At 44.5% G+C, this 24,163-nt stretch overlaps 1 protein-coding gene across 6 annotated transcripts in view; it reads left to right on the forward strand.

Moving 5' to 3' along the window:
* The first annotated feature begins 597 nt into the window (after positions 1 to 597).
* Positions 598 to 24,163, forward strand: part of NCAPG (non-SMC condensin I complex subunit G) — a 43,151-nt gene continuing 19,585 nt past the window's right edge. For 3 of the 6 annotated variants that reach the window (XM_089777831.1, XM_089777833.1, XM_089777832.1), the window contains exons 1-13: positions 856 to 954; positions 1,215 to 1,327; positions 2,100 to 2,306; positions 2,804 to 3,032; positions 4,185 to 4,330; positions 7,616 to 7,700; positions 10,916 to 11,108; positions 14,321 to 14,470; positions 18,447 to 18,587; positions 19,565 to 19,688; positions 21,584 to 21,673; positions 21,845 to 22,024; positions 22,538 to 22,648. In XM_089777831.1, coding sequence (XP_089633957.1) covers positions 1,217 to 1,327; positions 2,100 to 2,306; positions 2,804 to 3,032; positions 4,185 to 4,330; positions 7,616 to 7,700; positions 10,916 to 11,108; positions 14,321 to 14,470; positions 18,447 to 18,587; positions 19,565 to 19,688; positions 21,584 to 21,673; positions 21,845 to 22,024; positions 22,538 to 22,648 — 1,767 coding nt within the window. In that variant the 5' untranslated portion in view covers positions 856 to 954; positions 1,215 to 1,216. Of the gene's footprint in view, positions 825 to 855; positions 955 to 1,179; positions 1,328 to 2,099; positions 2,307 to 2,803; positions 3,033 to 4,184; positions 4,331 to 7,615; positions 7,701 to 10,915; positions 11,109 to 14,320; positions 14,471 to 18,446; positions 18,588 to 19,564; positions 19,689 to 21,583; positions 21,674 to 21,844; positions 22,025 to 22,537; positions 22,649 to 24,163 lie in introns of those variants that run through there. The other 3 variants (XM_089777834.1, XM_006136992.5, XM_025178394.3) reach the window with 3 other exon arrangements.

The following is a 24,163-nucleotide window of genomic DNA, read 5'->3' on the forward strand; positions in this document are numbered from 1 at the left end:
TCCTTCCTGGATTGTGGGGCCCAGAACTGGACTTATTACTCCAGCTTGAGTGTTACAGTGCCAAGCAGAGCAGGCTCTTTATCTCTTGTGTCCTACATACAACCCTCCTCCTGTTAACATACTTCATAGTCTCCTCATTCTGCAGCTGCAGCACATTGACGCTCATATTCAGTTCATTGTCCCCTCCATCCTTTTCAGCTGTTCTACCACTAGACGGTTGTTCCCCATTTCCTAGACATGCATTTGATTTGTCTTTGGGAACGTGACTGCGGGAGCTGGGACTGGATGGCACACGAGGCTTGTTAGAAAACCACAGGCTGGCACGGTCAGAAACAGAAGCTAACCCCGGCTGGCTGGGGCCGGGCTCAGAGCACTCACTGCTGTCCAGGTGTAACACCTTTGGTTGCTTACTGTGATGTGGCCTCCCCCAGCTCTGGCGAGCTGCACGGACAGGTAAAGGGGGAGGTGCTGAACCAATCTCCGCCGAGAGTCAGCGAACGAGACCGTAATGGAAACCACTTCAACCCCCTCCCTGCGCAGGTTGGAATCGTTCCCTAGCAACGCAGCGCTCCGCCTGCCGGACGCCAGTAACGGACTCTGTAAGCTCGAGCTGCTGCCATCTCTCGGCTGTTCCTAGGACTGCGCACTTCCCCCAACTATGCCGAGGGCCTAGCCTACGTAGCCTCTCGCGGCTGTTCCTGCCACTCCCCCTCTCCCTCTTCCCCTTCCTGCTTCTCGCGAGACTGCTAGTGGCGCTCGGGACAAATTTGAAGCTAACGGCGGCGCGAGACGAGCTGTTGCAGGGCGCGAGAGCTGGAGCGGTGGTGAGAGCGACTAACGCGATTGATTCCGCAGGTGGGAGACGCCCGGGGCCTGGTACCGACCGAGCGGCGTTGGAAGGAGCAGGGCTCGCTCCTGCGTCCCGCAGTGCAGCGTCCCCCCCCCCCTCCGTGGGTAGGTGGCGGAGGGTCACGTGAAACTATTTGTTGAACTCGACACCAGATTTCAAAGACTTCGGGAAGAGTGTGTGTGTGTGTGTGGGGGGGGGGGAGTATCTTTGCACGTGTGCTGTCAGCAGCCCCACCTGTACCCCAGCTGTGCTGGCTGGGCAGCCGGAGCTGCTTGGTGGTGCGTGGACCTGAGGAGGCCCTGCAGCAGTCCCGGACCTTTCCCCACCAGCACCCCGGCTCAGCGACGTGCTCGTATCTCCCCAGCAATGGGAGCGGAGAAGAAGCTGCTGCAGATCAAAGATGCATTCGAGATGGCTCAGAAACCTCACCAGAACCATGCCAAGCTCGTGGCAGGTTTGAAGCGGACCTACAATCAGGTGAATATCCTCCAAGGGATTGGCCGTACCAAGAGCACAAGTGTGGGAGGGCACTTTTTAAAATTCGAGTTGAGCTAAGGGCCATTAGCAGCTTTAGTTCCTTCTATTCCATGTGGAACCCAGGCTGGTTTTTGTGTGACCTAGATTATAGAGCACTGTGGTCCGGACAGCTGGGGTCTAGTCCCGGCTCTGCCACTGGGCAAGTCACTTTCCTGCCCTGTGCATCGATTTCCTCATCTGTAAAATGGAGATCGTAATACTAATTCTATTTATAAACCATTTTGAGCTATGTGGATGTAAACAACAAACCAGGCATTATTATTTATTATTCCACCTTGCTTTCTCCAAAATGCATAACAGCATGTGCATTAAACAAACCTAAAAACAAAGCTTTATCAAACAGTACACTGTATCCTCAATTCTCCAACCGGGAAGAAGAAAAAGAAAACTTCATATGACAAATAATACTTACCTTGAGTCATGCAATATTGGAAAATACTCCGACACCACAGTGACAAAGTGGTGAAAGAACCTCTTTAGATTAATGTTGACATCTCAAGTTAGACAGGAGCCTACAAACTATGGTACAGATTGTTACAGTTTAGTTCTTGAGTAGGACATTTTGCTGAAAGCACATTGTGCAGAAAATCTATACTTACTGATTCAGACTTATAAAGACCTAAATGTGAGCTGCTTATCTGAGACACTACCTCTTTTCTCTGATTCTGTCATGGTAAGATTGCTAATGTTCTGTGTTTTTAATATATTGCAGCTGAAGGATAAGATGATTTTTCATGAGGAGTTTGTTCATTACCTTAAGTATCCTATGATAATCTACAAACGTGAACCAGCAGTGGAACAAGTGATAAATTTTGCAGCTAAGTTTGTTACTTCATTTCATTTGCTGGAGAAAGAAGATGATACCGAGGAAGAAGAGGAAAACTCACTTCTGAGTTATTTGTTTAATTTTTTGTTTAAGGTACCATGACAACATTTACCAAATTGTTAATGTGATGGTGAAATCCCCATGTAAGGGAAGAACTTGACACTTGTGTTCCAGTTGATAAGTACATTACTATATAAATCTGAGGCCTGATCTAAACTTAAGTTTTGCCAGCATGGCTAGGTATGGGGAGTAATTTTGTTTGTTTGAAGCTATTTCAGTAAAAGAGCTAGTGTAGATGGACTTATCTATGTAAAAGTGCTTCTAGAGGTATAGTTTGTCTATTGCTCAAACAAGAGTAAACTATACTGATAGAAGCTATATCAATATATGTCTGCATTAGGAGGGTTTGGTGGTTTAAGTATACCCGTGTAGTTAAACCAAGAGCAGCTGCCTGTTATGCCACTCATTTGAGTGCTACTGTGCAGCTCTGCAGAGGAGGTGGGAGGGAGGAGAATTTTTTGGTTACGATGTTGTATCTGTGGTCAAAATCATAACCCTTTGGCCATTGTGATGTCTTTTTTTGTTTTTAGTCTCACAGTGCGAACAGCCATGCTGTTAGATTTCGAGTTTGCCAGCTTGTTAATAAGCTTTTGGGAAGTATGCCAGAGAATGCCCAGATTGATGATGATCTCTTTGATAAAATTAACGAAGCTATGCTAATTAGACTAAAGGATAAGATTCCAAATGTGAGAATCCAAGCTGTACTGGCGTTGGCTAGACTTCAGGATCCCAGTAATGGGAACTGTCCCGTGGTTAATGGTGTGTTTGTATACCTGTTATCCTTTTCTTTTTGTAAGCACAGTTGAGTTAACTTGTTCTAAAATTTTCTTTGTGAGTATTATCTAAACCTGGGCTACTCCACTTTGGAAGCCCCAAGGGCCACAGTGATTCTTACAGCATATGCCAAGGGCCGCAACTTAAGTGTGGTTGTGTGTGTATATATGTATGCAAATAGCTTATTTCACACAATGCCTTGGTGCTCTTGGCACCTCCTCCCTGGGGGGTTAGAAACGCTGACACACTGTACCCATCTGTGCCAACCAGCCTGTGTGCTTGCGTCTTTCAGTGCTCACCCTGCCTGTGAGACGCCTCGCTGTTGTGGAGCATGTTCCCATTCAAAGGATCCCACCTGTGGGTCATGTGTTGACCCCCACGCAAACCCAAATCGCACCGTGGGCCACAAACAAACGGGCCTCATACAGCCCATGGGCCACATGTTGAGTAGGCCTAGTCAAACTTTGAATACTATACAAAATGTAGCTGTCATTTGTTTACTAATTCTAGCAATTTTAAGGCAGATATATAGAATCAGAAAATATTTGAATCTGTAATGTTTAAAATGTACTTAACATATTTATTTTATCTCCTAGCATAAAGGGCCATATAGTAAAACACAAATCAAAATAAAAAATAAAGATTGCCAATCAAAAGAGCTAACTGTTGGTAATATTGCACTATCAAATAAAAGGCATTTTAAATGCTCCCAAAGGTTGAGAGAAATGGGATTAACAGATCTAAGTAATGAAAAGTAAAACAAAGTAAAAAATCAGGATAAGCCTGGCAATGCAAATAGATTTCTGCTGTGCCCTGAAGTTAGTGTAGAGTATAGCCCTGCTTCTGTGGGGAAGAGTTTCTGAACTGAAAGGCCTGCTTGATGCTTCATGTGTCATTTTGAGAGAAGCTACGGACTGGACCCTTAAACAGCAATGATCTTTTGTATCTGTTGTTACATTTAGGGCCTAGAATGTTCTATAAAGTGATTACCACATAAGAGAGGCTTTTTAATACAATTTGAGAAATAGATCAAATTTAGTTGCAGGTATCTTGTAGATGGGTTTTATTTTATTATGATGTGAATTTCAGTTTTTAAAGAGACATTTAGTGCTAATGATTGATTTTTTTTTCTTTCAGTTTACAACGCTTTGCTTGAAAATGATTCAAATTCAGAAGTGAGGCGTGCAGTGTTGTCATGTATTGCCCCATCAGCTAAAACTTTGCCAAAAATTGTAGGCCGCACTATGGATGTTAAAGAGGCTGTCAGGAAACTGGCGTATGAGGTAAATAGGTCTCTTACTTTTCTTATTGGGAACACCTAATAAGCTTTACAAAAATATATAACCTTGTAACTAAAATTAACTTCCAGGACTGGTATGTTCAGTTATGAGAAAAACCACTGCATAAAACTGCTACGCTCAAGGACTCTCAAGGTGTGTCTACATAGCACCCTTACTGCAAAATAAGCACGCAGTTTGTGATATACAAATTGCATACCTTATTTCAATCTTATTTTGAAACTTAGCGGTTTTCTTTCAAAGAGCACCATTCCAAAATGTCCCTTAAACCTCGTGCAGTGAGGTTTGCAGGGATGTCGGGATAGCAAGCCTGTTCTATTTCAACATAATAGGCTTGCTCTTAAGACATGGAATAGCTTCCTAGAGTCAGCTGCTGGTCAGTTTCAGCAGCTGCTGAATTGGGGACGCCTGGGGCAGAGCAGCTGGGGTGCTGCCGGGTTGGTCCAGTAGCGCCGAGGAGTGGCGCTGCGGGGACCAACCTGGCAGCACCCCAGCTGCTCTGTCCCAGGTGTACCCAAGTCAGCTGCTGCTGAAACTGATCAGGGGCTGATTCCAGGAAGCCAGGGCAGAGCAGCTCTGCCTCGGGCTTCCTGGAGTCAGCCGCTGGTCAGTTTCAGCAGCGGCTGAATCGGGGACAGCTGGGGTGCTGCCGGGTTGGTCCCGCAGCCCCGAGGGGCAGTGCTACGGGACTTACTGGGCAGCACTCCAGCTGCTCTGCCCCCAGCTTCCCCGATTCAGCTGCTGATCAGTTTTAGCAGCGGCTGAATTCGGGAAGCTGGGGGCAGAGCAGCTCCAATGGTCTGGCTGCCCAGAGTACTTCCGTGTTCCTGATGGTGCCGGACCATCAGGAGTGCCGGACCATCAGATGCCGGACCATCAGAGTTTTACTGTATTTGGGATGATGACCTATATCCCCTCTAAGATTTTTCCATCTGTGAGCGGAGTGATCTTTTTTGGATGTGGGCCACAGTAGCACCTAGGGATGTAAGTGACTAGTCAACTATTTGATAAGCAAAAGTTTATCAGATAGTTGACTAGTCCCTCAACTAGTCACTTCCCTTCCCCCCCATCCCTCTTGCTGCTTCTATCAGGGGCAGCAAGGGTTGGGAGCGGGAAAGGAGCAGAAGCCAGTGCTGGGGAAGGCTGGCTTAAAAACTGGTTTCCTCCCCCTCCTCCCCCCGCGCTATGTCTGCAGGGAAAAGAGGGCATAGTGGGACTGGGTGCAATCTGGGAATCAGCAGATCTCTGGCTTGTGCCTAATCCCAGAGCATTTAAGAGCTGGCAGGCTCTTAATACATTTAAAAGGCTGAAGCACAGCAAGGAAGAGCAGCGCGAACTGGGACAGCTGATTCCTGGCTCACTCCAGGTCCCCTGCTGCACTCCAGCCTTTCTACATTTAAGGCTGATACACTGTGTGTGTGTGGGGGGGGGGGGGACCCTTGTGCCAGGTCCCCCCTGCTGTGCTTCAACCTTTTAATGTATTAAGAGCCTGCTGTCTTTTAAAGGCAGAGCTGCACCGGGGTTAGCTCCAGGGCTGGAAGCTAATGCTCCTGTGGCTCCCCTGTTTATTGACTAATCAACGGGAAGTAAATTGGCTAGTCGATTAGTTAAACTAAATTCCCCTTTTCCCTTCTGCACAGTGCCCTCTTCATCCCAACCCCTACGTTTTCCTCCTAGTTGTGCTCCCAACCTCCATGCTGTTCTTCCAGCACGTCCTACCATTCTGCGCCTCCCCCCCCCCCCCTCTTCAGCCCGGTATCCTCCTCTCCCTTTGCCCAGAAACACCCATACCCTGTTGCCCCTTGCCCTCTGGCTGTGGCACCCTAGGCATGAGCTAAGTTTGCCCAGCCTTAAGGCTGGCCCTGTGATAGGGCAGCTGATCTCCATGTGGCCCTTGCTACTGGCTGCCACGCCGCTCCGGCCCAGCCCCTGCCCCTGCCCCAGCTGCCCACCACATAATGTCTCAGGCTTAGGACCTGGCTGCTGGAGCTGCCGTCGCTGCTACCGTTTCACACATGACTGCTTGGGCACTGGAACTGCCTCTGCAGCTGCCACCGCTGCCCACCATGTTGGGAAGGGCTGAAGATAGGACCAGGTGCATATGGGGGCTGTCTAGCTGCTCCTGGGGCAGGGCAGCTGGCCCACACGTGGCCCTGCTCCAGAGCAGCCACTTCATGGCCCTGCTGAGGAGTTGGTTGGGCCTCAAATTCTTGGTGCTCGCCCACCTTATAGGGAACCATGATGATGTCTAACAAATGTTAATTATATCTTAAATTGTTGAGAGATTCTATAAGACAAACTATCTAACTTGTTTTGAGGCTAAATCCCCATGTTTGTGGATGTGGAAGAAAAATATGGGGTTTGAGTAACGTAGCAGTCTTGTTTGTATCATTACTGATAGCTTTCCTTGAGTGCTTTAAGTGGAACGTTACTGCTATATAATGTGTTACTTGTGAATCTTTTTTCTTAAGCCAGGAAGGGGAAAAGACTTTAGCTCTCAGAGCAGAATTGGAGCTTAACAGGGCTGTGGTAGAAGAAAAATGGAGTGAGTGGTGAGGGGGCTGTCTGGATGTTTTATGTTAAGGAATATAGATATCAGTGTCTTATTAGCATAAGATATGGCAAGAGGGTTGACTTATAGTTACTGTGGAAATAATAAAGGAATTTTCTAATGGGTGTTTGAATGCTCAGTTACTCTGTTAGGGTATGTCTACACTACCACCCTAGTTCGAACTAGGAGTTGCAAATGAAGCCCGGGATTTGAATTTCCTGGGCTTCATTTGCATATTGCTGGGCGCTGCCATTTTTAAATGTCCGCTAGTTCGGACTCGGTGCCCGCGGCTACACGCGGCACGAACTAGGTAGTTCGGATTAGGCTTCCTATTCCGAACTACCGTTACTGTAACGGTACACGCGTTACCATAACGGTACCGTTACTGTAACGGTAGTTCGGAATAGGAAGCCTAATCCGAACTACCTAGTTCGTGCCGCGTGTAGCCGCGGGCACCGAGTCCGAACTAGCGGACATTTAAAAATGGCGGCGCCCAGCAATATGCAAATGAATATGAAATCCCAGGCTTCATTTGCAACTCCGGTTGCCTACATTAACCAACCTAGTTCGAACTAGGGTGGTAGTGTAGACATACCCTTAGGGTTTTTAACACTAAGCACCATAATGAGAGTTTGAGGTATTGAATTGCTGGATGTAATTTGTAGAAATGTGTTTGATAGTGAAATACCAATTCCTGCTTTTTGTTTTGTTTTTTTTAGGTTCTGGCAGAAAAAGTTCACATGAGAGCTTTGTCCATAGCTCAGAGAGTAAAACTTTTGCAGCAAGGACTTAATGACAGATCTGGTGAGAGAACTATTTGAATTTGTATGTGTTTGGGCTTAGAGTTCCTTAAACGTTATTTTTTTCAGGAGTTTAAAAATACTCTAAAAGAAAATGTGGAAGATACTTCTATAAATATAATATGATGGCAGAACGTTAGTGTGTAGGTACATAATAGTTCAGCTAGGTAATAGAGGATTGTAGGTAGTCATAGTGTGTGTGTGTGTGTGTGTGTGTGTGTGTGTAAAATGTGAACAGTTTAATGCAAGGTTAGTATTTTTTAAAACATTTTTAACTAGATTTAAAGTTGCCAGGTATCCAGTTTTCGACTAGAGTGCCCATCAGAAATGCCCAGCACTGCTGATTGAGCTGTGAAAGTCTACTTGTGGCACAGGCAGGCTCCCTGCTCAACTCCATGCAGCTCCCAGAAGTGACAACATGTCCCTCTGGCTCTTAGGGGTAGGGCGGCATGATGAAGGCACTGCATGTTGCCTCTGCCCTGCTCTGAGAGTAGATACCACAACTCTCATTGGCCTGGAGTGTGGCCAGTGGGAACTACATCTGCAGTACCTGCAGCTAGGGGCAGTGTGCAGAATCACCTGGCTATGCCTGCAGCTAGGAATCAGAGGGACATGTTGCTGCTTTCAGGGGTTGCCTGAGGTCGCACTGGCTAGAGCTCAAGCCCCTCTTGTGCCCCAACACCCTGTCCCTGTCTTGAGTATCCTCCTGCATCAAAAGCCACAGCCCGCAACCCTCTCCTGAACTCAGGGCTTCAAGCAGTTCAATCCTACACCCCAAAACACTCATCGCTGGCCCCAACCCAGGGCCTGCACCTCCAGCCCCTGCCATACCATGGTGAAAATGAACAAGTGGGTAAGGATGGGGGAACATGAGTGAAGAAGGGATGGGGTAAGGGAGTGAGTGGGGGGGTTCAGAGAGGAAGATGGGGCAATGGTACTCTGTTTTCTGCAAATAGTAAAACTGGCATCTCTAGTTAAGCTAGATGTATTGAGCAAAGTAATCTTGGCCCATAACTTAGCCCAAACATCTACATAGGGTAACTAGAGTTGGTACCAAATTCAATAGACCAGTTCAGTTCTTGTTTATCTAGCTGAAGATAGGACTTCTCAGTCCTTCCTATTTGGAAAATGTTGGCTACGTACCACAAGTAGGACTGTATGGACACAGATTAAAAATGAAGTTACTTCTTTGTAATTGTGCTTCTTCAAGCTGTTCTGTTCATGTCTGAGTATTTCTCTATCCCCATTATTGTGGAGTACATATTTTTTTTTAAATTTCAGAATGAGGGAATATATGAGAGGTTGGAGCTGCTCTGCTGTACATGGTCTCGCATGTGGGAGAGAGAGTGCACAACATGAAGAATATAAACATGGCCAATAGAACACTGCTGGCCAAAATATTGTAATCTCACACACACATGCAGCTTGTGCACTAGTGGGGCCGTCCACATAGACAAAACATCTAGAACAGGGCTACTCAGGTGGCCCGTGGTGTCTTGAGTGTCTTCCCGGGCTACCTGCTTGCCTCATCGCTGGGGCTCTAGCGGCAGCACTGAACTGCGAGCCGAGCGGCTTTGAGACAAGCTGCCTTTTGGCAGCAAAAAGCGGTGGCAGAGTATGCCTGCCACATCTGCCACAGCGGCAGTGCCTCCCCGCAAGCGGAGCTGCATATTGCGGCACTGAGACAGGCCACATTGGTGCATGTGTGGGAGCTGTCGGCTGGTGGGTAGGAGGTGGGAGGCAAAAGGCAGCAGCAGGGCATGCCTGCCGGGTCTGCCACAGCAGCAGTACCTCCAGGGGCAGCAGGGGAGCTGGGCAGTGAGGCACATGGCAAAGCAGTGGCAGAGCTGGGCAGCAAGAGCGAGGTGGTGGTGGAGCCAGGCAGCAAGGCCAGAGTGAGAGAGCTGCGATGGAGCTTGGGTAGGGTTACCGTACATCCATTTTTTTGCTGCATATGTTATTCTTTTTACATGTTAAATCGCCATCCAGACAAGTTTTTTAAAAGGCAAAAAATAACTGGGATTTTTTTTCCCTGCAAAGGAGATGGCGAGAGAGGGGACGGCACGTGCCTTCAATGGAACGTTCAGAGCTGCGTGCCAGAACTGTTCGCAGCTGCTCTGCAAACTGGCCCCAGTGCTTGGAGGGAAAAGGGTGTGGCTCCAGTGAGACCCAGGGCATTACTCACTGCTATGCTAGATTTATGTCCCCAGCTCTGTGGGAGGGAAAGTGCATTGAGTTAGAGCAGGGAGACAGGGGGTGCCTGGCTCTGCGGGAGCGGAGGGGTACTGGATTTTAGAGCAGAGAACTGGGCATTAAAACGTCTGACTCCTTTCCATTCCTGTAGGTGGGCAGTGAGTATGTTGGTTAGATTTGGGGGTTCCAGTCTCAGCTCTTTGAGGATTGTGGGAGCTGGTGGTTGGTGGGGTTGGCAGGGGAAAGGAAGGGATTCTGGGAAGCAGGATTCCTGAGTTCCTTTTCTAGCCATGCTACTTCTCCCCTCGGTGCCTTTAATGTCACATTGATTGTACTTGTATTTCAGTAAATATTGTATTGGCAGTTTTTGTTTGATTTGTTAAATTGTGAAGCCAAAACAAAAAAGTATAATGGTCTTCTGTTGATATGTGTTTTAGTAGTTAAATTGCTGAACTGTCATTGCTCATTAAAAGTACTGTCATATGGGTGGAAATCTGGTAAATATTGCATATTATTATAAGCAGAACTGACTGAAGTGTTGTGAAGGGGCCTGTGTGTTGTGTAGTCTCTTTAATTTTTGTATTCATATCTGTCATTATGAAAGCTATTTGCATAAATATTTGCATATATTTGATCTAGAAAGACCACAGTTCTCATAATAAACATAAGAATTGCCAAACTGGATCAGACCAAGGGTCCATTTAGCTCAGTATCTTGCTGACAGGGGCTGGCACCAGGTATTTCAGATGGAAAGAATGGAATAGGGCAGTTAATAGAGTTAATTGATCTGTCTAATCCTAGCTTTTGGCAGTCAGAGGGTTTGGAGCATCCGGATCCTGTGGTAATACCCCTGATCATCATGACTAGTAATCATTGATGGACCTGTCTGCTGTTCCTTACAGTAACGTGAATAGCTGCTCTTCTACTAGCATAACGTCCATTTTGGTTCCTTGTCTTCATGTATCCAAAAGTATGTGAGAAATGTACTTAATCTTGTGAATATAGATTGAATTCTTCTGTGAATAGATGCTGTTAAGGAGGTAGTGCAGAAGAAACTTCTTCAAGCCTGGTTACGGTTGACCGAGGGGGATGTTTTAGAATTGCTTCATCGGTTGGATGTAGAAAACTGCCCTGAAGTGGCTGCCCTCGTGCTTAATGCAATGTTTTCGATATCTCCACTTAATGACTTAGTTCAAAACTGCAAAAACCTTGATAACAGGTATGTAAATCAACTCTTTGTTAACATTAACATTTTTTGGTCAACTTTCAGTATGGGATTTTGTTTTTTTGGGGTCTTTTTAATGGCAAAGGAGAAACTGTTATGTGCTGGGAAGTGAACTCAATGGATATCATAGTGATTATTATGTGCTTAGCTATCTTTAATGTCTGTCGTGGTGTGGTGTGGTTTTTTTTTTTTTTTTTTTTTTTTTTTTTTTTTTGCTATTTGGATGGGCCAATTTCACAATGTTTTAAAACATTTGAGTTAAATCATCTAGGAGAATTTCAACAGAGAAATATTAGTGATAATTAGAAAATGTCTAAGAACATGTTAGTAGGGGCTCAAAAAGCTACATGCCTGCTGGTGACATGCCTGCTGGTGACAGAGGTTCCTACGTTGGTTAACAAAACAGCTTAGGTTTGAGGGGAAGTTCAAGCAACAGTACAAAATAATATAGAGCAAAAAAGAAAAAAGGGGAAGTTGACAGCAACATATATATATAGAAACTAGAAATCTTAGAAAATTGATAAGGGAAGCAAAAGATTACATGGCGACCTATAGCCAGTAAAGTAGGGGTAGGGAACTTCAGGCCCAGGACCAGAAGCAATCCCTCGTTTGCTTGGATCTGGCCCCTGATGCTCAGGACCCCCTGTAGCACTGGGGAGCCCATGCTGGTGCTTCAGCCCCTCCTGCTACCCCACCGTAGGGCTGGAGCAAACAAAATCTACTAGTCTGGGCCTCCCAGGCTCTTCTGTGTGAGAGGTAGGTGGGGAATGTCTGTCTTCTTCTCACCTGGGACCACCGTAAGCATTTTTTTTGTGGGGTTTTTTTACTTCTCACTTGTGTGTGGCCCTCAACTGATTTTTCTGTACGTCAGTGGCCCCCGTCCCAAAAAAGGTTATAATAAAGTTAAGAACTATTTAATAAAAATAAAAAACCCCAAAACACTGCCTTAAAATATATTGGGAACAAAAGGATCCTTAATTATGGTAATTCTCCATTATTCAATGGAAATGACAGAATTGTCAATAGTTCAGAAAAGTTAGGCTGAATCTCTGCTTGTTATGCTGGCGATCAATCTTCTGGCATTCGATACAGCGGGCCTTATAATGACTGTCACGCACCACTTCCCTATCGGCATGCACAGAGCAAAATTCATTCTGCACATTGGTGGAGAAAATCAGAGGGAACTCTGATTCACTGGTTACATTTGCAAATATTATTAAAAAGTGGAAGTGGTAAATAATGAAGAGGACAAATCACAAGGGGCTGGGCTGCCGTGGACAGAGGTTGCTTCATGGCAGTCTCTTTTGTACTCTGTCCACCCAGCAGCCTCTGTCCACAGGGAGCTCAGACCCCTGTGGACAGGGGTTGCTGCCACTCAGCACTTCTGCCTCCGTGTGAGAGGTAGCAGCGCAGGGCGGCAGGCAGCCAGCCAGCCAGCTGGTCTGCGAGGGGAGCTGGTTTTTAAACTGGCTCCTCTCACAGACTGGTTCCCACCTGGCATGCTGCACTGCTCCCTTTGATACAGAGGCAGCAGTGTGGAGTGGCAGGGGGCTCCATGGGAGTGGTGCTAGATTGCACTGGCTGCCGGCCCCACCCTCAGGGACTATAGAATAATTGACTGATTGCTGAGAATTCATGCAATTTGTTGACTATTACAGGCAGTCCCCGGGTTACGTACAAGATAGGGACTGTAGGTTTGTTCTTAAGTTGAATTTGTATGCAAGTCGGAACTGGTACATATTGTAGGGGAAACTCTAGCCAAACATTTCTCCAGAGCTCAGTTTTATTCTCCCACACCTCACTTCCCTCTGTCCTTTATTCTCAAGCTGAGGTGTCTGCTGAGAAAAGCCGCTCTGCGTCTCCCTGGTCTGCTGGGGGGGGTGCTAGCTTCGCGTCTCCCTGGTCTGCTGGGGGGAAGCAGGTAGTGTGGGGTTGCCTCACCCCGTTTGTAAGTAGGGATCTGATGTAAGTCGGATCCATGTAACCCGGGGACTGCCTATATATTATTTACTATCTGACATCCCTAACACCTACTGCTTTTATATCTGTTGTTCTGCCGGGGTGTTGTGCTGCTTTGAGTCGGTGTGTCCTGGTTCATGTGAGGTTGCTTCTGGAGATGAGTGTGGGGGGCGGGGTCATTACTTGAAGGCCAGAATGTGTGTGTGTGATTCAGGAAAGATGTCTGCATCCTAAAAGAAACATCTCTACCGCAACAATTGTCAGCACCCTCTATAACAGTGGTTCCCAAACTTTTTAATGCCACAGACTGGCAAACCCATTCACAAACTTTTAGCAGACCAGTAACATTTTTATTTGTATAAACCAAGCCCCCAGAGCTGCTGTGAATAACCCTTCTCTCTTCCCTTCCCATCAGCCAGGGAAGTCCTGTGCATGTCCCTATCCAACACACACATGCCACCCACATGTTTGTCTCCCATCCCAAACCACATTGAAGGAACTGTGAGCTCGTTGCGTGGCAGGAATGGGAGATGGTAGAAGGAGAGGGATGAATTGGTGTTTTCAAACCTCTCATTGAATCAAACTGGGAGCCAAACACTCAGAAGTTTCACTGTGAAAAGAACCACCTCTACAAGAGGCATAGAGCTCTTATTGGTGATGCTTTTGCAGTGATGTGGAAGTGAAGATACGTTCCAACTCTATACAATGCTTTTGGCCTTCACAGTGCCTAGGTGACTACTCAAGCCAGTATGTCTGCTGCTCTGATTCCAGCTAAACAGACAGCCATCCCTCCCTCTGTAAAGCCCTGGGAACTTTGAAACTCCCCTTTCTATTTCTTTTGGCATGTGCTCCCTTATAATTTGACCAAGTGACAATGGTTGCTCCACAGAAAAAGGGATCCCTTGCTTGCAGTAATGCTGATGTATTCTTTGGGTATAGAGGGCTGTGTAGGGACCTAGGATGTTCGGAGATCACCCCAACTCCCTTCCCATGAGAGCTGCACTGTGGGATATCTGTCCTCAGGATGCTTTAATCAGAGATGGAAGTGCTTCAAATGTAAACACTCTGATGCCTGTGTAAGTAAATGAATACACAAATCAGTGCTTTTCTTTTACCAGTTCCCTACCACTGGTAAAGCTGACAGTGGGAAAAACTTCAAGTGTAGACACAGCCTAAAAATCTTGGACTGAATAGACACTGGGTTTATGGCTTATTACAACAATCTATAACCCACTATTTATTTTTAGAAAATTGATTCCACTGGAAGATCTAACGGCTGAAAGCGCTTTATATTGGCGATCCCTTTGCGAGTATCTAAACTCAAAAGGGGAAGAAGGTGAAGCTTTTATGGAGAAGATTTTGCCAGAACCTGCCATATATGCTGATTATCTGTTAAGGTAGATATATTTAATTATTGCTAATATAGGAAAAGCTGTTGAATATTTCTTAGGTCTAGTCTATACTACAGAGTTATGTCAACATAAGGCAGCTAACTGTAAGTGTTCTCACGAATATGTAACTCCCACTCCATCAACTTAACTCCACTTCCACAGGAGGTGTAGTGGTTTGGGAGGTACAGTGGTTTGGGCCTATGTAGTTAGGACAGCCCAATGACTGTGTAGACCAAGAGTGGGGAATTGTTTTTGGATCAGGGGCTACTGCCTCAGAAAAATCAGTCAGGGGTTGCACACAAGTGAAAAGCCAAAAAAAACCCAAACCACTAAACCCCTCACTGATGAGGCCCCCAGCTGAGAAGGAGAAAGAGACGCCCCACATTCCCGTCCCACACCAGAGCATAGGGGGCCCCAGCCTAGTAGATTTTGTGTGCTATAGGCCTATGATAGGGCAGCAGGAGGGCTGGAGTGCCAGCACAGGTTCTCCAGTGCTTGGGGTGGGGGGTGCTGAGCCTTTAGGGCTGGATCTAGGTAAGCTGGGACTGCATTTGGCCTCTGGGCTTGAGGTTCCCCACCCTCTGATGTAGACACATTACTTATATTGCCTGTTGGCTGTCAGCCCCATTTGCAGGGCTCGCAGCTGGAGCCCTCCTGCGCTGGGGCTGACAGCCCCATATAGTGGGGGTCTCCGGCTGTGAGCTCTGTTGCCAAGGTCTGACAGCTCCAGCTGTCTGCCTCAGGATGGGGGTGGGGCTTAGGGATGTGACTGACTAGTTGCTTTGCCCCCCGCTACCTCTTTCAGAAAGAGGCAGCAGGTGGGGGAGAGAGGTGGGAGTACTTTCAGGCGGCAGCACCGCATGGAGCTTGGGGCCAGACCCCAGGTTCCATGCAGCACTGTCGCTTGCAACGCTGCATGCAACTCGGGGTCAGCTGGGGTATCCCCAGGCTGCCCACGACATTTCAAAGCAGTAGTGCCTTGTGGAGCCCAGTATCAGCAGGGGACTCCTGCTGACCCCCCGGCTCCATGCGGCACTGTCGCTTTCAAATGCCACGTGTAGCCTGATGCAGGTCTCTTCTCAATATTTCGAGTGGCACTGCCACGCTGACCCCGGGCTTCACGTGGCTCTGCTGTTTTGAAATGCCACAGAGAGCCTGACGCCGGGCTCCCCACAGCGTTTCAAAGTGCCAGTGCCATGTGAAGCCTAAGGCTGTTGCTACACTTCACAGGCAAAATAACCACATCTTAACAGCGTCTGTTTCGAAATAGCGCCATAATGCAAATATGCAAATGAAGCACGGGATGTTTAAATCCCAGCTTCATTTGCAATTTTGAATGTCTTCATTTGCATCCCTCTCGTGAAAGAGGGTACAAGACATACACCGAGAGTGTGTGTTAGGTCTCAAAACACTGATTGAAATCTAAAACACAGATTGAGACCTAAAAATGATTTAGGTCTCAAAGCGGTACCTTCAAAAAATTTCACCTAGAACTTAGCAGCTGGTACAGATCATGGAGCACAGGTGCTTTTTGCATGAAATAGCCTCGTAAACAGGGAACTGCATATTGCAGTGGTTCCAAGTTCTGAAAGGTCCCCATAGAATACAGTGAGAAAAACAGTTGCATCCTCCTTTTGCATCTTGGTTTATAGTTTGTACAGCTGTTTGGTTTAAAGTGCCCTCCCACCCTTTCACTACTCCCTGATCTTATTACAGTAAAACTCTGATGGTCCGGCACCATCAGGAACCCGGACGTGCTCCGGGCAGCCGGACCATTGGAGCTGCTCTGCCCCCAGCTTCCTGGATTCAGCCGCTGCTAAAACTGACCAGCGGCTGAATCCCGGAAGCCAGGTGCAGAGCAGCTGGGGCGCTGCTGGGTAGGTACCATAGCGCTGCCCCGTGGGGCTGTGGGACCAACCCGGCAGCACCCCAGCTGTCACTGATTCAGCCGCTGCTGAAACTGACCAGCGGCTGACTCCAGGAAGCCGGAGGCAGAGCAGCTGTCTCGGGCTTCCTGGAGTCAGCCCCTGGTCAGTTTCAGCAGCGGCTGACTTGGGGACACCTGGAGCAAAGCAGCTGGGGTGCTGCCGGGTTGGTCCAGTAGCGCCGAGGAGCGGCGCTGCTGGACCAACCGGGCAGCACCCCAGCTGCTCTGCCCCAGGCGTCCCCAAGAGCAGCTGGGGTGCTGCTGGGTTGGTCTCGCCGCGCCAAGGGTCGGCGCTACCGGACGAACCCGGCAGCACTCCAGCTGCTCTGCTGCAGTCCCTGATTCAGCTGCTGCTGAAATTGACCAGCAGCGGCTGAATCAGGGACACCTGGGGCAGAGCCGGACTATCGGAAGGGGGGGCTATGAGAGGTCTGGGGACAGACCCCTTTTAGCCCCCCCTTCTGATAGTCCGGCATATTTGATAATCCGGCACCCCTTGGGTCCTAAAGGTTCCGGATTATCGGAAGTTTACTGTAGTATGGATTTTGGAAAATGTAAAGTACAGCATGTGAGTGAGCATGTATATCTCTCCTTTAGGACGTTAGCCACATGGCCCCATTGCCTGTGCACAAGGCTGGGCTGCCACCAGGGTGGCTGGGCTTTCCTCAGCAGTGGCTGCCTATAACACTGGGCCTCCACAATGCTGTGGAACTGAGCTCCCTAAAGCCTGGGGGAGAGAGCAAAGCACGGGCAGGGCCAGGGCTTGCTTTAGGGGCTGCTTAGGCCCTCACCTCCTACCCCCCAGCTATTATCCACTGCCCATGCTATTGCATGTAAAATCTGTTATGGATTTTTTTACAAATATAACTTTAATTTGTACTTTATTGCCCTTATCTGTGCTGTAGCGGTCACTTGTGAAAGGCTGTAACTGAATTATCCCCAACTGAAACCTGGGGAATGACTTGAATACAAAGCTGCAAACAATTTAAACAATTTTTATATTCCTCTTTTTGTAATTTTTCAAGTAATAGAAAATCTTTTAACTGAATCACAATTTCTTCAGAATTATTTTCATTGCTATGGTGGTTCTACAGGCTAAAAATTAATTATTCTTGATATTTTTCACAGTTTTTGTAAGTGTTTTGAGGGGGGGAAATGGTTAAGACATTTTGAGTATGAGTGTGTGTACTGGTGGATGGAGAAACACCCCATTACAAAGAAATCCTTGCAGTCGTTTTCTTTAGGACAGCTAGCACTGAAATTATTAGACTTAGGAAGTTTAAAAATTTAGTATCTGTCATAAAAATAATCTTTAGTGAATAATGCTGGACTGTTCTGGAGATTTGAGTATGTTGTTGAAAATCACTCTTTGTGATGTATGCTGTGCATGCATGTCAAGTTTTTTTGTGAAGCTAAAGAATGCTCCACAGAACATGAATGCATAGTCAAGGAATAAAAATGGAGGGATATATTGGCTCCAAAAAGTCACAAAATGATCAAGGACACATTTCTGTGGATATGGACTATCCTTAAGTCATCTTCTTTGCCAGCAAACTTTGTGGTGTTGTGTGATATTTAGTCTGACATGTTATGTTAGAATGGCTTACTTGGTATTTCTCATATAAACTTTCTTAGAATTTGTACATCTGATGCGCAGTATTCAAAGCTTTAATTATACTAAATCTTTCTTTAATTGCTCATTTGAGAAATGTTTCATGTGGTTTTTAAAGATGTTTGTCTACACACAAGGCAGACTTAAGCTTGCATAAATAAAATAAAGTTGGCCATTTTCTGACTTTTATATTGAGTTTTATACATGGGAATTTTTGTGTGGCTTTCAAACATTTAAGCTACTTTATTTGCATGTTTTATAAATGTTTGTCCAGAATTGTATACATTTTAAAAAAATGCATGAACACTGAATTTCATGTTTTATTGTTAATGTATTGTGGTAATAAAAGATGTAACCTTTAGTTACACAGATGTAGGAAGGAACACTTTTGTGTTTTGGCAACAAAGTTGCTACATTTAATGATGACTGTTCTTTGTGTTCAGTTACCTTCAGAACATGCCAGTTCTGAGTGAGGAACAAAGGGAAGATTTTTCCTGCATTGAAAACTTGATGACAAAAGAATTTATAGGTCAGCAGTTGATTCTTATTGTTGGCTGCATGGATACCAGTGAAGAGGGAGGAAGGTAAGCTTTGTAAAATTATATGCACGTACAGGTTTGTTTGGCCTTACTATGGAAAGGTTTGACTTTTTCTATGGAAACTACTTGCTTGCATCCAAAATGTACTTCTGAAGAAAACCATGTCAAACAGTCAAAATATTATACTTCTGTGCTGATTGCAAAAATGACCTCACCCTTCTTTAGGATTGTTTCTGAGTATATTCAGAGTACTATCAGCATACTGTAGTGGAACAATACATATTCAAGTCTTCAGTTATTAATTCAGACTTGATATAACTATGGGAGCATGAATTCATTTATTTTCTATTCTGACTTGCTCATAATCTCAAAAATTGTTAATTAAGTACCAAGTGAACAGCCTCTTCATGAGTTGTGATTTCAGAAACAAAAAAGTATAGATTTTATTTTTGACTTCAAGACAATTATTTTGATTCATTAAAACTGTCTTTTTACTTGCAACATGACTAAACTTGACATGTTAGTAGTTGAGCAAGTATAAGTTTGAAAACCCACAACGCCACATTTACTGATCCTTTTTCCAAATATAACTTAACTTGCAATATTAATTATGATATGTTTTGGTCTACTGCATTGTGCAGGCATTGTGAAGGAATAACATTCTCGTATGCTATCGAACTAGTTAAAACATTTTGCATCTGGAAATATGAGAGTTTTTAATTGAAGAACTTAAATAGAAGTTTTCTTTCTAATTTATAAATACTTTTTCTTATCCTCACTTTTATTTAGGTAATGGGTCACACTTAATAGAAAATTTAGTATCAACTGGTAAAGCAGAAGGAAATAATATTGGGTAAAAATGAATAATTCATGTAAACACTGTCAAGTCTAGTACTTTCCTAGCAAATGTCTTTCTAACTAAATAAACTAGATTAAATCTTAGCTATTGAGTGTTTTCCTATTATTTGAAGAAAGAAGCGTATAATTTGCAAAATAATAAAACTTTTTACTTAAAAAAAAAGGAAGCGTCTACTGGCTGTCTTGCAGGAGATTCTTATTCTACCCACTACTTCAACATCACTTGTATCTTCACTTGTGGAGCGATTGCTCAGCATGATTAAGGATGATGACCGGAGAATTCAGACTGTAAGTAGTTTCTTGTGTTTCTAGGCCATGTGAGATACAGCCTTGACAAAGTATTGTAATAGGAGTGGTATTAACCACTGTAGTGATGTTTGCAAAAATATGCTGTTCTGATCCTCTCTTCCAGCCAAGTCTCATTTCCCCATCCACCTTAAGATATGTGAACTCTGCAATTAAATAAACTGTGTGCACACCCACGTTCTAGGATATGTAGTTTCTGAATATTGATGATTGGGTGTGTGGTTTTTTTTTTTTTTTAAATGGAAACAGTGGCTACCTTTCACAAACTGCAATATTTGTCTCCTAGCTTAGCAAATCTCAAGCAGTTTTGCTCAGAATATTCACAGGCTCTTCTGAAGGAAGGCTATTATCTTCCCACATGTCAGCTCTTTTTTCCCCTTCCATTCTTGGCTGAGAACTTAACAGAAATGGTTGTAAGAATAGTTTTTATAATGGAGAAAATCTATTTTTTTACACTCTACTGAAAAATGAGTTTTTGCTCAAACCTTCCCCTTCCCCCCCCAATCAAACCCAAATTTTTGGACAGAAATGATTTCTGGAAGATATCAGTGGGTGAAACTTTCACAAAAAATGGGTGACTGAAAAGAGGTTTCACTCTAGCTTTAATGTTGGTGCTTAAACGATAATGTTTATTCCATTCTGCTCTCTTGGAATTGTGAGCTGAAGCTGGAGAAGGGTTGGTATAAAATGGATTTGGCACGAGACTTCTGTGGGAGGGAGGAGAATTGATCTTTCTTTGAATTATTATAGTAATAGTCAATTTACGTACGTTTCATCCTGTTCTCTGCTCTGTTAGTGGACTTGGCTACTGAGAAGTGGCCTCCAGTTTCACTTGTGAAATTAATTTGACACATACTACAATTTAGATACATTCCTGTGCATAGAAACAGATAAGTATGACAGACATCTAAATATTATATGCACTGTCAATTGTACGTGCAAAACTGGAGGCAGTTAAGGAAAAAAAAATCAACTATGGTCATTTAACTTTTGCAAAGGCTCAGATGTTATTGAGGAAACAAATCTTAATGCCTTGGACGTTGATACCTTCCACTTCAGCACACAGCTGTCTTTTTACTCGTTATAAAAGCATCAGTCCTTTTTATAGGTTGAACTCTCTAATCTGGCATACTCTGGTCTGACAACATCCATGGTCCAGCATGATTTTAGTTAGCTGGATGTCCTCTGATCGTGGGTGTGGCCAACTTTCCTGCAGTCCCATAAAGTTGGTTTACAGACCTGGACCGCCTGCGGAGAGGGGCCCCTGGCTGCCACTGACAGAGGCTGCTCTGTGGGATGCTGAGGCGGCAGTGTGGGGAAAGGGAGTACGCAGCACCCTGGACTGGAGTAGGTGGCACCCCGGAGCCAGTGCTGAAGGGAACTGGCTTTTAAAGTGGGCCCCCTCCCCTCCGCACCAGCTCCTGCTTCTGCTCCTCCCCTTAGCTGCCTCTGATACAGTGGCAGTGGGGGGCATGGAGAAATTCTAATAGTTGATTAGATTAACTGATTAATGGATAAGCCTAGGCTTATCAACTTGTTCAATATTTGTTCACATCCCTATTCGTTGCCAGTCAGGTCCTGAGGACTAGAGAGGTTCAACCTGTATTACATTTCCATACTCGGGTAGCCACCAGGAAATTCTAGACCTCTTCCATGGCAGGGCAGTGTATTGGCAAAAATGGTCACTAATCTTTTTGGAATTTGTTGTTGTAGTTTTTATCTACTAATGATATCTAATGAAAGCTCATGATTTTTGTAGAAGATGCATTTTTTTTTTTTTAATATTGAATGTCCAGGAATATATATCTATAGGATCTGAGATTCATACCAGTGACAAGCTGTGTTAATAGCAGTAACTTTTGTCTCTTTTATATTAGGTTGCAGAAATTATCTCAGAGGTCCGTGAGCCCATTGTTTCAGTTGACACTCCTGTAGATGCAGCTGCAATAAGAAAGCAACAACTTAAGGTAAGTGAATTTTAGATAACTTACAATGGCTATTTAAATGTGTGTATTTTTACAGACAGCACACTTATATAAAAAGTGCTACTTACTAGCTGATTTAGATATTTTAGCATTAATTTTGCAGATAATAAAATCATTTACAATGTTGCCACTTATATTTTCTGTGTATTTAAGCTGGCTGAAATAAAAGTGAAACTTCTGGAAACAAAAGAGGCTTTGGAGGAATGTATTACTCTGCAGGATTTTAATCGTGCATTGGTATTAAAAGAGAAAATAACAGAGCTGGAATGCATCAAGAGTGATCTGATAAAAGAAGCAGAACAGCCTGAAATCAAAGAAATGCGTGTGGAGAAGGTTCTGCTTCCTTTCATTCTTCTCTCCCCTAAGTACTGGTTATGTCTTGATATCGGTGATATTTTGATCCACTTTGGTTTTCAACTAACTGTTGAACAAGCTTGTGCCTTATTTAAATTTCTTTGAAGATGTTAGCGGGCATATAATTGTTCTTCATGCAGTTGTCAGTGGTTTGCATTTACATTTCAAATGTAAATTATAATGTTCTCTATCAAATTCTTTACAATATAAATGTTGTTTTGTGCAGTTTATGGACTTTGAGGATATAATTCAACCTCTTAAAAAGGGGTTTTATCTTATCTAAGTGTTCTTAGCCTTAAGTGACAATTAATAACAGGTGAACCACTAATTTATGTAACCATAATTCTTTATCATTTTCAGTACTGTAGGTGAATATAGCGTTCTTTGAGAATATAGTGTGAAGAGAACATTTTACTTGCACAGAAAAGGCAAAAATGATCTTTTGTTTATTCTCTCATTTTTAATAAAAAAAATATTTTTCTCCTCTTAAAGAATGATCCAGAAACACTACTGAAGTGTTTACTGATATGTTTCGAACTCCTCAAGCAGATGTCCTTTTCTAAAGGAATAGGCCCAACCATGAATGGGATCATTGAGTCGTTGGTAAGTGGCAATAAGGAGTGCAGTTTTAAAAGATAGAAAATAGAAAAACTGAAATGGAAAATGAAATGAAAAATAAAAACAATAAATATTGTAGAAAATTGCATTTTTGTAATGCACCTTCACCTTAAATTTCCTGTAATTGTCAATTTCTTGTTATATGAATATGGATGTCTCAATCTTCTCTATCAACATCTCAGTATGAAGTGTGGGTGTGTGGGTGTGTGGGTGTGTGGGTGTGTGTGTGTGTGTGTGTGTGTGTGTGTGTGTGTGTGAGAGATGTATTCTAGTATTCCTTTGAACTAATTTAAAATCATTCTTGGTATTAATGCAGTTTTGGTTAGTTAAACATGTTGGTGCTTATTCTGATGCATGTAAACTTCATCTTCAATCAACTAAATTGCCAGCCAGAAGCACTTAAGCTACAGGAAAAGTTTAACACTATGGACCTTAACTACTGCATTTATTCTGTTCCTAGTGTCGTTGTCTTTTTTATGGGAGTGTCATATCAGTAATGCTTTTACGCTTCTTAGTTACTTTTATCTATATGTATAGAATCAAAGCAGAGTCCCTCCCTCCCCCCCATAGCATTAATGTTACAGCTTCCAAGCCACTCCTATGCTGAAAGAAGCTGAGATGTGTTTCTGCAACCCTGTGTCAAGATGAGTGCTGAGATCCCTTGGGCTTCAACTTCCAAAGGGATTTATTACAACATTTTTACTGAAAAACCAATTACAATAAACTTCTGATAATATGGCACCTTTAGGACCCAGGGGGTGCCGGATTATCAGATATGCCGGACTATCGGAAGGGGGGACTATGAGGAGTCTGGGGAGGTATCCCCTCCACCCCACGCCAGACCCCTCATAGCCCCCCCCCCTTCCGATAGTCTGGCTCTGCCCCAGGCATCCCCGATTCAGCCGCTGCTGGTCAGTTTCAGCAGCTGCTGAATCGGGGAAGCCGGGCGCAGAGCAGCTCCAATTGTCCAGCTGCCCAGAGCACTTCCGGATTCCCAATGATGCCGGACCATCAGGAGTGCCGGAGCATTGGATGCTGGACCAATGGAGTTTTACTGTATGTCTTGCTCCCATTTCAGGGAAGCCTGTAAATGCTCAACCAATGTAGTAGCTGACCTTAAGATGGCCAAAGCTGAGCACTCAGTTGATGTAGGCCCTTATGCTTATGTTGATGAGAGATACTATGTTCTTTTTTTCCTCATGTTATTAAAATTACTGAAGATTTATATAGAGTAAAATGATTCTGTGTTAAGGAAAATGTGGGAAGCAATTTCAGACTTACAGAATCTTTCTTGCAAGATCTGTTGCTCAACCCTAGTAGTTTCAATTACGGGATTTCATGTTGATCTCGAACTGTGGATTACCTGAAGTCTATTGATCTTCAGCCTTTACCTGTCATTCTGATCACAAAAACGATCAATCTGGAAGGAATAAATCGCATTGGACCAATAGTCATGCAACAGAAACTGGTGGTGTTTGGTAGCTGTTCTGTCCTTCCATC

The sequence above is a fragment of the Pelodiscus sinensis genome, chromosome 4 (assembly GCF_052426305.1).
Source record: "Pelodiscus sinensis isolate ZL-2025 chromosome 4, ASM5242630v1, whole genome shotgun sequence".
In the NCBI taxonomy this organism is placed as follows: domain Eukaryota; kingdom Metazoa; phylum Chordata; order Testudines; family Trionychidae; genus Pelodiscus; species Pelodiscus sinensis.